This window comes from Colobus angolensis, unplaced genomic scaffold (genome assembly GCF_000951035.1).
Source record: "Colobus angolensis palliatus isolate OR3802 unplaced genomic scaffold, Cang.pa_1.0 Scaffold184, whole genome shotgun sequence".
Lineage (NCBI taxonomy): Eukaryota > Metazoa > Chordata > Mammalia > Primates > Cercopithecidae > Colobus > Colobus angolensis.
The window spans coordinates 4315480-4329867 of record NW_012114977.1 but is presented as its reverse complement, the minus strand read 5'-3'; the positions used below and the strand labels follow the sequence as shown (position 1 = coordinate 4329867).

General features: G+C 43.1%; 2 protein-coding genes across 3 annotated transcripts in view; one reads left to right on the top strand and one right to left on the bottom strand.

The window, feature by feature from the left end:
- The window catches only part of LOC105510194 (tumor necrosis factor receptor superfamily member 10D-like), a 25202-nt gene extending 24785 nt beyond the window's left edge, over positions 1–417 (bottom strand). Inside the window, exon 1 of the mRNA XM_011939851.1 lies at positions 228–417. Within this exon, the coding sequence (XP_011795241.1) occupies positions 228–350 (123 nt within the window). The 5' untranslated portion in view covers positions 351–417. The remainder of the gene's footprint in view (positions 1–227) is intronic.
- Positions 1–14388, top strand: part of TNFRSF10B (tumor necrosis factor receptor superfamily, member 10b) — a 54419-nt gene that overhangs the window by 589 nt on the left and 39442 nt on the right. The window lies entirely within an intron of this gene.

Genomic DNA, 14388 nt, shown 5'->3' with positions numbered 1-14388 from the left:
CGGCCGGGCATGTCCGGGCAAGACGTACCAGTCGCCGGAGTCGGGGGGAAGAGCCGGGTCCCCGGGCTGGGCAGGAGCGACCCGGGCCGCGAAGGAGCAGAGCGCGCGTTCCACTCGGTGTAAATTCCCGAATCCAGTGAGGGAGAGCGACAAGGTGGGAATTCCCGAGTAAGCCGCGTGAAGTCACAGAGACGTCGTCGGACTTTGATTTTGTTTTCTTTCCTTACTTTCTTTTTTTTCTTTCTCTTTTTCTCTTTCTTCCTTTCTTTCCCTCCCTTCCTTCCTCGCTCAGTTCCTGCCTTAATTTCTTTTCCTTTTGCGCCTTCGAATGAATTCCTAAAGGTGCTCATTGCAGATCGCTTTGAACCCGCGGCCAGCGAAGAACTCCCCTGTGGTTGCTGCGTCCCAGTGGTTCCGTTCCGCGCGCGGGAGCGGTCGCGGGCACAGCTGGAGAGGACTCTTCCCCTCCTTAGCGGCTGCACCCCTACGCGCGCGGGGCCGCTCATCGCCAATGCCAGTGCTTGGGGTTCCTTGGGAAAATGAGATTTAGGAGAAGGGAGTCTGTGGCACTTGGGGCCTGGCCTGCTTGATAACAGCAGCTGCATTTTGGTCTGGCAAGAGCCTTTCTTGCCACCTCTCGGCAAGTATCTGTGATAATGGGGAAGGGACACAGGGTCGGCTTTGTAGGGAACAGCACGGTGTGCTCAGCGCTGGGAGAGATTGTGAATCATCACATTTTACAGAGTAGGAGACCGTAGCTCAGCGAGGGGAAGTGTGTGGGCCCAGACCTAACTCAGGACTGTACAGAGGGGCTGGGAGAGGAGGAACCGTGAAAGTAAGGTCAACAGAATGCTGGTGTTGACCTAAAGAATATCAGTGTGAAGCACTGGAGTTTTATGGGATATTGTTACACACCTCATGTTGAGTTCACTGTTTCCACCCCACACCACTGTGTGTCCTTGGTATCACCTCTGAGTGGAGGGAGGGCGGAATCGTCCTGGTGAGGAAGGTGTACAGGGGCCTCCGCCTCCCCTTCCTGCTGTGGTTTCCGTGGGCCTAGGCTCCCACGGCATCTTGCTTCTCTGTGGGTGGTGGATCTTTGGTCTCTGGCTGCTTTTATGATTTTTCTTAGCACTGATTTGCAGTGATATGGTTTGTTTGCCCTGTTGTGGTTTTTTTCTATAAAGAACTTCTTGGATTTTTGGCTTTAGACTTTTATGTTCTTTCTACTTGGAAGATTTTTTCTGTAAAGAAAGCCGCAACTGGGTTGTGTTGAATTTCTTGGATTTGGGGTTTTAGAGTTTATGTTCTCCTTGGAGATTTTTCTGTAAAGAAAGCCACGACAACCTGGTAGTTCATGCCTGTAATCTCAGCACTTTGGGAGGCCGAGGCGGGCAGATCACATGAGGTCAGGTGTTCAAGACCAGCCTGACCAACATGGTGAAACCCTGTCTCTACTAAAAATACAAAATTAGCTGGGCGGGCGCCTGTAATCCCAGCTACTTGGGAGGCTGAGGCAGGCTTGAACCCGGGAGGCAGAGGTTGCAGTGAGCAGAGATGGCGCCACTGCACTCCAGCCTGGGAGACAAGAGCAAGACTCCAAAAAAAAAAAGAAGAAAAGGGAAGGAAGGAAGGAAGCCACAATAGAGTTATTTTGAATTTCTTGGATTTGGGGTTTTAGAGTTAATGCTTTTTTGTTTGTTTGTTTTTGTGATGGAGTGTTGCCTTTGTCGCCCAGGCTGGAGTGCAGTGACGCAATCTCGGTTCACTGCAACCTCTGCCTCCTGGGTTCACACCATTCTCCTGCCTCAGCCTCCTGAGTAGCTGGGACTACAGGTGCCCGCCACCATGCCCGGCTAATTTTTTGTATTTTTAGTAGAGAAAGGGTTTCACAGCGTTAGCCAGGATGGTCTCGATCTCCTGACCTCATGATCAGCCCGCCTCGGCCTCCCAAAGTGCTGGGATTACAGGCGTGAGCCACCGTACCTGGCCGAGTTTATGTTCTGCTTGGAAGATTTTCAGCCATTATTTCTTCAAATACTCTGTCTCTTCTGGTGACCGTGGTCTTAATACATTTACGTTAGAATGTTAGATTTTGTATCAGAGTTAACTTAGTATCTGTTCTTTTTTTCACCCCATCATTTTCTATGCTTCACTTTGGGTAGTTCCCAGTGAGGGCTCTTCAAAGTTCATTGATCTGATTCTGCAGAATCTAACCTGCTGTTAATCTCATCTACTGTATATCAGACTTTTTTTTTTGAACTTCAGAAGTTCTCTTTTGGCTTTTTTAGTATCTTTCATTTATTTCCTGATCTTTGTGTTTTTCTTTTTTGAGACAGGGTCTTACTCTGTCACCCAGGCTGGAGTGCAGTGGCACAGTCAGAACTCACTGCAGCCTCAACCTCTTGGGCTCAAGTGATCCTTCCACCTCGGCCTCCCAAGTACCTGGGACCACAGGCGCTTGCCACCACGCCTGGCTAATTTTTGTATTTTTAGTAGAGACCGGGTTTCACCATGTTGCCCAGGCTGGTCTCAAACTCCTGCGCTCAAGGAATCCTCCCACGTTGTCCTCCCAAAGTGTTGGGATTACAGGCCTGGGCCACCATGCCCAGCCTATGAGTTTGGTGGCAGTGTTTTTTGTTTTTCTCTTTTTTAAATATCCTTGAGTACATTTGTAAGCTTTAGATGACCTGTTTTAAGGTCTTTAATGTATCAACACCATTATATCTGTTATCACGCCACTGTTTCTGTTGATTGCATTTTTTTTCCTGCCTGTGGGGACATTTTTGGTTTTTTTCCATGCATAGTAATTTTTTATTGCATGACATTGTGAATTTTGTTTTCTTAGGTACTGAACATCATTGTGTTTTTTCAAAGTCTATTGGGTATTACTCTGGTCATAATTAGAAAACTGAGGATCAGTTTGCTCCTCTGATACTAGCTTTTAACTACGTATAACCGTATGCCATGTGTTCAGTTTCCTTATTCAGAGGCTCATTTAGTTAACTACTAAGGGTATAGTGGTCAACTTCTGAGAGTAACTAGCCAGCACCCCTGGCATGTGGTCTGTCCACTGTGGGAAGGGGAACAGGAACATGCAGATCTCTCAGCCCTGCGTGGGCCACAATCTAGTCTTTCCTTCCCTGGGTGGCTTCTTCTCAGGCACCCAGAGTCAGTCTCAGCAGACACTGGACACGACCTCTGCAAGGAGCAGCTGCTTCTCCCAGTCTCTGCCCTGCACTTGGCCTCTGGAAGCTTCTGCCTGTGGTTCTCAACAGAGTCTACAGAGCTCTACAGGGTTCTCTGCCCCTGCTGCAGCTGGAGGCTGTCCTTATGCAGTGAGCTGAGGCCATAGCTAGTCTCACTGTCTGTGCTTGGCGGTGGGGGTGAGAGTGATTCATTCATCAGGTAGACGAGGAGCCCTTTACTCTGGGAAAATCTATGCCTGAGCTGGGGAAGGACAAATGAGCCCTGTGTGAATACTGCTCCCTGGAGCCCACACTCCAGTGGAGCAGATGACAGCAGGGACCTCAATAACTATCAGGAAGCATGAGGTCCCACCACTGTCACCTCCCCTACCTCCAGAGTGGCTGTGCTGGCTCCAGAGATGTCATCCCTCCATATTTGACTGACAGAGGGAGGCTGTGCAGTCCCAAGGCTGCAGGTCATGGTAGTTTGGCCGGGATAATATGGTTTGCTTAAAATCAACATTGCGGGTAATGATCATAGTAATCAGAGCATGTGTTTAAGTTCTGTGTTCTAAGTGCTTTCCATACATATTAACACTGTCAGTTCACACAACAACCTATGTAGGAACTGTGATTATCCAGGGCAGTTTTAAGGATGTGGGTGACACAGAAAAGAAAGAGAAGGTTTCTTGGGTTAATTTTTGACGAGAAATATTAGCAGGCGTTAGGCTCAAACTTGGTATAAAGCAAGGAGCCTGTGTCACAGGTGGGTGAGTCACAAGACAGGGAAACCCCGCCAATGACTCATGTCCGGGAGGAGGCAGGGTTCCTAGAATTCAATGGGTCAAGAACTGAATAAGCCAAACCCCTGGCCTCCCTTCTTCTTGTTTTCCTTCTCTCTCTTAACCATGCCCATGGACACCCCCATGAGCCCATTTCTGTGGCCCAACACAATCACACATCTCTGGCCACATGCCCATTCTCCCTCAGTCAGAGAGGCCCACGGATGGCACAGCCTCGTCCTGCACAGCAGAAAGAGTGAATGGTGATGAATGGATCTATATTATTTCAACTCTCCTACATTTTGTAATCATATTACACATTAATTCAGCAGTACCTCTCTTGTTTTTACTCCCCTCCCCCATTACACTGGCTTCCTGTCTGTCTGGGATTCTGTCTGCATGAACTCTTTCCTCTATGTCCACTACTGTCCCTACCACCGATGGCATTTGTCACCTCTGCCTGAGCAGCCCCTCCAGACTCTTCACAAGTTCATGGACTTTGGGGTTAATGATGGCTGTGCCTCAGCTCCTGTGAATGGAAACTGTGCTAAGGAAAGGAAGGGCCGTGTCATGTTCCCGATATGCCATGGCTCCTTGCATATTTGGTTGCCAGGCGCCTACATGTCTTCCATGAGTGAATGAATGGGTAATGTGGATTCTAGGAAGCTGCACTAATGCAGATGTCGTGTCCTCAGCCTGCTCATAGAGTGCATTAAACATGAGAGGTGGGGAGTGTGGCAGGCAGGCAGAGGACAGAACAGAGGATCTGAATAGAGTGTGGAGGATCACCCACATCCAGTGTCACCAAGGCCATTGTCAAGTTTTCACTGGGGACGTCCCCCATCAGATTCACCCTTTAGAGATCATTGTTCACCCAGTGGAGAGTGGATTAGGTGAGTGACCTCAAGTGTGGCCTGGGCAGCATTTGGGATGGGTCCTAGTGGTTAGGGTGAGGGGCAGGTTGCATTATCATGAAGGAGGCAAGTGGCAGCTTACCAAGTAGTAAGAAACTTGTCTTACAGCAGGTATAGGACACTCTATAAAGGAGGATATATTTTGACAATTTCATGATTGACTATTATAAATTTACTTTCCTTTTAAAGGCAATCAGAGCTGTTTAAGCTGATTTTTCTATAGCTGCTTGATTTAATTTCACTGAACCATATTACATCATGACAAAGGTGTAAAACTTACATTTTATGGGTTTTTTTCATGATTACAGCTAGCGTTTCAGGGATATCAGGATATCTTAAGTTTTGGCTACATGGTTATGGGTAATTACCATGGGGTATATCTAAACTGTGTTTTTAATTTTTATTTAATAGTACTAAAATGAATTCATCAAAGAAGCAGAATACAAAATCAACTGGAAAAGTCAATTGCATTTCTATACACTACCAATGAACAATTCAAAAAAAGAAATTAGGAAAAAATCCATTTACAATAGTATCAAAAATAATAAAATAGGAGTAAACTCACCAAGGAGGTGGAAGACTTGTGCAATGAAAACTATAAAACATTACTGAAAGTAATTAAAGAATACAAAAATAAATGGAAAGCTACATCATGATTATGGATTGTAAGACTAATTATGTCAACATTTCCTAAAGTGATCTATACATTCAATGTAATCTCTATCAAAATCCCAATTACATTTTTGCAGAAATGAAAAAAATGTATTCTAAAATTCATATGGAATTTCTAGGGACCAGAATAGCCAAAACAATCTTGAAAATGAATAAAAATGTAGTAGGATTCACATTTCCTGATTTTCAAAACTTCCTGCAAAGCTGCAGTAATCAAAACAGCATGGTACTGGCATAAAAGCAGGCAAATAGATCAGTGGAATAGAATAGAGCAGCTAGAAATAAACCCTCACATATATGGCCAAATTATTTTTCACAAGGATGCCAAGACGGTTGAATGGAGGAAAGGGCCGTCTTTTCAATGAAGGGGGCTGGGAGAACTGGATATCCATATTTAAAAGACTGAAGTGAATCTTAGCCTAACATCATATATAAAAAATAGCTAAAAACAAAAACAAAAAAAGAGGTAAATGTAAGTGCTAAAACTACAGAACTCTTTTTTTTTTTTTTGAGACAGAGTCTCGCTCTGTCACCCGGGCTGGAGTGCAGTGGCCGGATCTCAGTTCACTGCAAGCTCCACCTCCCGGGTTTACGCCATTCTTCTGCCTCAGCCTCCCGAGTAGCTGGGACTACAGGCGCCCGCCACCTCGCCCAGCTAGTTTTTTGTATTTTTTAGTAAGACGGGGTTTCACCATTTTAGCCAGGATGGTCTCGATCTCCTGACCTCGTGATCCGCCCGTCTCAGCCTCCCAAAGTGCTGGGATTACAGGCTTGAGCCACTGCGCCCGGCCAATTACTACAGAACTCTTGAAATAAAATATAGGATAAAAATTTTGTGACATTGGATTTGGCAATAATTTCTTGGATATGACACCATGGACACAGGCAACGAAAGAAAAAATACATATTTTGGACTTCATGAAAATCAGTAACTCTTATGCATCAAAAGAGACAATTAACTGGATAAAAAGGCAAAACCCACAGAATGAGAGAATATATTTGTAAGTCATATATCTGATAAGGGCTTAATATCTAAAATACATGAAGAATTCCTATAGTCCAACAAAAGAAAAACAACCCAGTTAAAAATGGGCAACTGATTTTTATAAACATTCCTCCAAAGCAAATATACAAATGGTCAATAAGTATATGAAAAGATACTCTAATCACTAATCATTAGGAAACTGCTGGTCAAAACCACAGAGATACCATCCTATACCCATCAGGATGATTATTATAAAAAACACACATACAGGACGGGCCCGGTGGCTCATGCCTGTAGTCCCAGCACTTTGGGAGGCCGAGGTGGGTGGATCACAAGGTCAGGAGATCCAGACCATTCTGGCTAACACCATGAAACTCCATCTCCACTTAAAAAAATACAAAAAAAGTAGCCTGGTGTGGTGGCGGGCGCCTGTAGTCCCAGCTACTCTGGAGGCTGAAGCAGAATGGCATGAACCCAGGGGGCAGAGCTTGCAGAGAGCCCAGATTGCACCACGGCACTCCAGCCTGGGCGACAGAGCTAGACTCCGTCTCAAACACACACACACACACACACACAGAGCATTAGAAAGGTTGTAGAGAAGTTGGAACCCTCGTGCCCTGTTAATGGGAATGTAAAATGGTGCAGCTGCTGTGGAAAACAGTTTGATAGTTCCTCAAAAGTAAAAACAGGATTACCAGATGATCCATCATTCCCACTTCTAGGTATATGTCCAAAAGCATTGAAAGCACGGTTTCAAACAGATGTTTGTACACCCACGTTTATAGCAGTATTATTCACAATAGCCAAAAAGTGGAAGAAACCCAGGTTGGACAGATCAATAGATAATGTGGTATATTCATACTATGGAGTATTACTCAGCCATGAAAAGGAAGGAAATACTGGCACATGCTACACAATGAATGAACATTAAAGACATGCTCAGCAAAATGCCATTTATAAAAGGACAAATGAAATAGGATTCCACTTATATGAGGTACCTAATGTAGTCAAATTCACAAAACCCAAAAGTAGAATGTTGGATGCCAGGGGTTGTAAGAAGGAAAGAATGCGAAGATGAAATAACTTCTGAGGATGGATAGTTGTGATTGTTGCACAACAACATTAATAAATGTAGTGTCACTGAACTACATACTTTAAAAGATTAAAAGATAAGTTTCATGTTATATATAATTTACCTTAGTTTTAATTTTTTTTTAGAAGAAAGCATTTATTATAGTCACTATAACAATTACATATAAAATGGAAATATTGTTGATTTAAAAAGCCAATGCACAGGCCGGGCATGGCGTGGCTCACACCTGTAATCCCAGCACTTTGGGAGGGCGAAGCGAGTGGATATCCTGAGATCAGGAGTTCAAGGGTAGCCTAACCAACATGGAGAAACCCCATCTCTACTAAAAATACAAAATTAGCCGGGCATTGTGGCGCATGCCTGTAATCCCAGCTACTCGGGAAGCTGAGGCAGGAGAATCGCTTGAACCTGGGAGGCAGAGGTTGCGGTGAGTTGAGATTATGCCATGGCACTCCAGCATGGGCAACAAGAGCGAAACTCCATCTGAAAAAAAAAAAAAACAAAAAGCCAATGTACAATTAAAATGGAATTCTAAAACATACTCAATTAACATTAAATATGCAGGTAAGAAGGAACAGGTAAAAAAAACAGAATTGACAAAAAATGGTAAAATTAAAGAATTATTTTGGCTATATTAATAATTACACTAATTGTAAATCCACCAAAGACTATAACTCAAAGGTAGATATGGTTAGAAAGATGAAAAAGTGAGACTCAACTACATAATGTTTATAAGAGATGGAATTTTTTTTTTGAGACAGAGTCTTGGTCTATTGCCTAGGCTGGAGTACAGTGGCAGGATCTCAGCTCACTGCAACCTCTGCCCGCTGGGTTCAAGTGATTCTCCTGCCTAAGCCTTCCAAGTAGCTGGGATTACAGGAATATGCCACCATGCCTGGCTAATTTTTGTCTTTTTAGTAGAGATGGGGTTTCACCATGTTGGCCAGTCTGGTCTTGAACACCAGACCTCAGGTGATTCGCCTGCCTCAGCCTCCCCAAGTGCTGAGATTACAGGCATGAGCCATTGTGCCCAGCCAAGAGATGGAATTTAAAAGCAAAATACAGGTATATTAGGAGCAAATGGATGAAAACAGAGATACCATTCAAGTAATAAGCCTAAGAAAACTGCTGTGGCTATCTTAATATCATATGAGGTGGATTTTAAGGCCAAGAATATTATAAGACATGAAAAGGGATCTTTGTAGTGTTGAAATAGTTATTTCATCCAGTAGGCATAATGAGCATAAAGTATATGTCCTCAATAATAGAGCTTCAAAATAAATGAAGCAAAAATTTACCCAGCACTTTGGGAGGCCAAGGTAGGCGGATTCACCTGAGGTCAGGAGTTTGAGACTAGCCTAGCCAAAATAGAGAAACCTTGTCTCTACTGAAAATACAAAAAGTAGCCAGGTGTGGTGGCGTATACCTGTAATCCCAGCTATTGGAGAGGCTAAGGTAGGAGAATCACTTGAACCCAGGAGGTGGAGTTTGCAGTGAGCTGAGATCATGCCACAGCACTCCAGCCTGGGCAACAAAGTGAGACTCCAATCTCAAAAAAAAAAAAAAAAAAATTACAAAATTCAGAGGAAATTATAACACACTGTTCTAAGCAATTAATGGAACAATTTGACAAAAATATCAGTAAAGTCATAAAAGATCTGAACTACCTTGACTTAGTTGACATTTATAGAGCACACATGCATCTATTGAAAACTCATTCTCTTCTAGTGAAGATGGTACCCTCACTCATTTTATAGCCCATATTCTGGGCTATAAAATAAGTCTAAGTAAAGTCTCTTTTGAAAGAGAGAACTCATATAATGTATGTTCTCTGATCTCAATGAAATTCAATTGGAAATAGATAAGAATGTCTATAAAGACCCCCAAATTTGGATGCTAAGCAACACACTTATAAATAATCCATGGTTCAAAGGAGAAATTAAAAAGTAATTCAAAAATATTTCAAAATAAATGATAATGAAAACTTAACTTCTCAAAACTTGTGGGGAAGCTATTAATATGTTTCTCTCTTTTTTTTTGAGATGGAGTCTTGCTCTGTTGCCCAGCCTAGAGTGCAGTGGTGTGATCTCGGCTCATTATAACCTCTGCCTCCCAGGTTCAAGGGATTCTCCTGCCTCAGCCTCCTGAGTAGCTGGGATTACAGGCACGCACCACCACACCTAGCTAATTTTGGTATTTTTAGTAGAGACGGGGTTTCACCATGTTGGTCAGGCTGGTCTTGAACTTCTGACCTCATCACCCACCTGCCTTGGCCTCCCAAAGTGCTGGGATTACAGGCGTGTGTCACCACGCCCGGCCACTAATATGGTTCTTAGAGTAAAATGTGTAGCTTTCAATAGTTCTATTAAAAGAATGGGAGTTAAGGGAAATGGAGAATGACCCTCAATGATATAGAGTTTCTTTTGGGGGTGATGAAAATGTTCTAAAATTGATTATAGTGATGGTGGCATAACTCCATGAGTATATTAAAAATCATTAAGCGGGACCGGGCGCGGTGGCTCAAGCCTGTAATCCCAGCACTTTGGGAGGCCGAGACGGGCGGATCACAAGGTCAGGAGATCGAGACCATCCTGGCTAACACGGTGAAACCCCGTCTCTACTAAAAACTACAAAAAACTAGCCGGGCGAGGTGGCGGCGCCTGTAGTCCCAGCTACTCGGGAGGCTGAGGCAGGAGAATGGTGTGAACCCGGGAGGCGGAGCTTGCAGTGAGCTGAGATCCGGCCACAGCACTCCAGCCTGGGTGACAGAGCGAGACTCCGTCTCAAAAAAAAAAAAAAAAAAACCATTAAGCTATGCACTTTAAATGAGTGAATTATGTGAATATAATTGTTAATCATGTGAATTAGACCTCACCAAAGCTATTAAGAAAAAAAGCACTGAATAAAATCCATGACCTGAAGAACCCCATTAATAAATTATAAAATGTAAGTGTAAATTAAAACCAAGGGAAATAACAAGGAGGGTTAAAAATCAATGTAATCGAATACAAACAATAAAAAGAATCAAACTGAATCAAAAGTTTGTTCTCTAAAACTATCAACAAAATTAATAACCTTCTAACTAGACGAACAGAGAAAAAAAGAGAACAGAAAGTACCAGTGTTAATCAGGAGTTAATGGTTTATTATTAAGAACTATGCACCATTAAAAGGATAATAAAGAGATCTTATCAATAACTTTGGGCCAATAAATAAATTTGGTAAGATGGGTGAAATGGACAAAATCTTTCTTTTTTTTTGAAACGGGATCTCACTCTGTCTTCCAGACTGGAGTGCAGTGGCACGATCTCAACTCACTACAACCTCTGTCTCCTGAGTTCAAGCAATTCTCCTGCCTCAGCCTCGTAAGTAGCTGGGACTACAGGCATGTGCCACTATGCCCAGCTAATTTTTTTGTATTTTTAGTAGAGACACGGTTTGTCCATGTTGGTCAGGCTGGTCTTGAACTCCTGACCTCAAATGATCCACCCGCCTTGGCCTCCCAAAGTGCTGAGATTACAGGCCTGAGCCACTGTGCCCAGCCGAAATAGAAGATGATTGAAAACATATGTCCTGTAATCCCAGCACTTTGGGAGGCCAAGATGGGCGGATCACGAGGTCAGGATATCGAGACCATCCTGGCTAACACGGTGAAACCCCATCTCTACTAAAAACACAAAAAAATAACCGGGCGTGGTGGCGGGCGCCTGTAGTCCCAGCTACTCGAGAGGCTGAGGCAGGAGAATGGCATGAACCTGGGAGGCGGAGCTTGCAGTGAGTTGAGATTGCGCCACTGCACTCCAGCCTGGGTGACACAGCAAGATTCTGTCTAAAAAAAGAAAAAAAAAGGCTCACGAAGATGCGTATATGTATTCAAGATTTTGGAACTGGCAATACTGATTGATCGTGGAAAAACTAATCACTTCTTTGAGCGGTGTTGTCAATTAGGATTATCTGAGAAGGGGCTATAGGGATTTTCTGTGGTTATCCTCATGTTGTATGATTTTAAATAAAGGATTTGGGTTATACATGTTTATGAATTTATCAAAACTTACTGAATAGTACACTTGAGAATTATGCATTTTGGCCATGCGTGGTGGCTCATGCCTGTAAGCACTTTGGAAGGCCTCAATCACTTGAGGTTAGGAGTTCAAGACCAGTCTGGCCAACATGGTGAAACCCCATCTCTACTAAAGATATAAAAAAATTAGCCAGGTATAGTGGTGTGTGCCTGTAATCCCAGTTACTTGGGAGGCTGAGGCAGGAGTATAACTTGAACCTGGGAGGCGGAGGCTGCAGTGAGCTAAGATCATGCCACTGCACTCCAGTCTGGGCAACAGAGTGAGACTCTGTCTAAATTGTCTAAATATATATATAAACAGTCTAAATTATATATATATATACGCATTTTGCTGTTGTGGGTATTCATTGCACAAATCTGCAAACTTTATTGAGTGCTTGAAAATTTTCGTAATAAAATGTCGAAGGAGAGAACCTATCAGAAGGAGAGCCAGGGAAGACAGCAGAGAATAGGAATGTTACAGCAGAGAAAGGGGACATAGATGTCTGAAGCCAGGGGGCGCCCAGCCAGAGGAAGGGACAATTTGAGGGACACATGTTAGCTTTGCTGTCACCAAATACTGGACAGGCTTTTATGGAAGAGGGCTGCATTTTGTCTTGCTTAAATTCAGGCAGTTGAACTGAGCTCAACAAAATGTTTTCATTTTGACTTTTATAGTCTAAATTTCACTTTTTATCTTGAAACACTCTTAAAATTACAGGAAATTTGCAAAAACTACACAAATACTTTTCGCTGAATCATCTGAAAACTCAGTGTTGACTTCATGGACATCATTCCTCAACACTTTGGTGCATACTTTGTACAAATAAGAACATTCTCCCCCATAACCATGACGTAGCATTCAAAATGAGAGCATTAACGTCAACACATTACTACAGCTAATCCTCAGACCCTATTCAAATATCTCCAATATAGTGGGCACAGTGGCTCATGCCTGTAATCCCAGCACTTTGGGAAGTCGAGGTGGGAGGATCACTTGAGGTCAGGAGTTCAAGACGAGCCTGGACAACATGGTGAAACCCCATCTTTACCAAAAATGTGAAACATTAGCCAGGTGCAGTGGCACATAGCTGTAACCCCAGCTACTCGGGAGGCTGAGGCAGGAGAATCGCTTGAACCCAGGAGGCGGAGGTTGCAGTGAGCCGAGATCACGCCATTGCACTCCAGTCTGGGTGACAGAGCGAGATGCCATCTAAAAAAATAAAAAACAAAAAACAGAAAACAGAAAAACCACACCACCACCAACAAATTTCTCCAATAGCTCTTATGTCATTTATAGCACAGAGATCCTCTCCTGAATAGCTGTACTGTTGTTTTCTCTTATCTGTGACTCTTTGGTATTTAGTGGGGCATTGACAGGATATTTTGGAGACAGCTTATCAGATACCTGTTTTTAAAAAAATATTTATTTGTGATAAAATTACTACACATATTTAGTAAAATTTACCATCATAACTATTTTAAATGTACAGTTCAGCTGTGTTAACATTCACATTGTTGTGTAACCAATCTCCAGAACACTTTTTGTCTTGCAGAAGTGAAATCCTGTACCCATTAAATAGCTTCTAATTCTCCCCTTTACCCAGCCTCTGACAACTATCATGCTTTCTGTCTTTATGAATTTAACTACTCTAAGTACCTCATATAATTGGAATCATACAGTATTTACCTTTTTTTTTTTTTTTAGACAGTCTTGCTCTGTCACACATGCTAGAGTGCAGTGGTGTGATCTCCGCTCACTGCAACCTCTACCTCCTGGGTTCAGATGATTCTCCTGCCTCAGCCTCCCAAGCAGCTGGGATTACAGGCGCCCACCACCACACCTGGCTAATTTTTGTATATTAAGTAGAGACAGTGTTTCACCATGTTGGCCAGGATGGTCCTGAACTCCTGACCTCGGGTGATCCACCTGCCTCGGCTTCCCAAAGTGCTGGGATTACAGGTGTGAGCCACCGCGCCCAGCCAGTATTCATCATTTCTGACTGGTTTATTTCATGTAGCATAATATCCTCAAGGTTCATCCATGTTGTAGCATTTGTCAGCATTTCCTTTTTCTAAGGAGAATAAGATTCCATTGTATGCGTGTACCACATTTTATTTATCCATTCATATGATGGAGACAGATTGCTTCCCTCTTTCGGCTGTTGTGAATAATACTGCTATAAACATGGGTGTACCAATATCTGTTTGAAACTCTACTTTTTTAAAGAAAAAAACGAATGATTCATTACATAAAATTATGCTTGCCAGAATACAGAAAAATTATTTCTTTTACCTTTACATATTTATGACAAGTACCAAGCAAAGTATAAGAACTGAAAGAACTCATTACAAATTACCAAAAAGTATTTATCTGGTGAAATTATTCAAGTCATGAATGCTAAGTAAATTAATGCACTTCAAAATACATGAAGTATAAAACAAACATAGAAACAGTGATCTCGGCCGGGCGAGGTAACTCAAGCCTGTAATCCCAGCACTTCTGGAGGCAGAGGTGGGTGGATCGCTTGAGGTCAGGAGTTTGAGACCAGCCTGGCCAACATGGCGAAATCAAATCTCCACTAAAATACAAGAATTAGCGTGGTGGTGGGCACCTGTAATCTCAGCTACTTGAGAGACTGAAGCAAGAGAGTTGCTTGAACCTGGGAGGCGGAGGTTGCAGTGAGCCCCGACC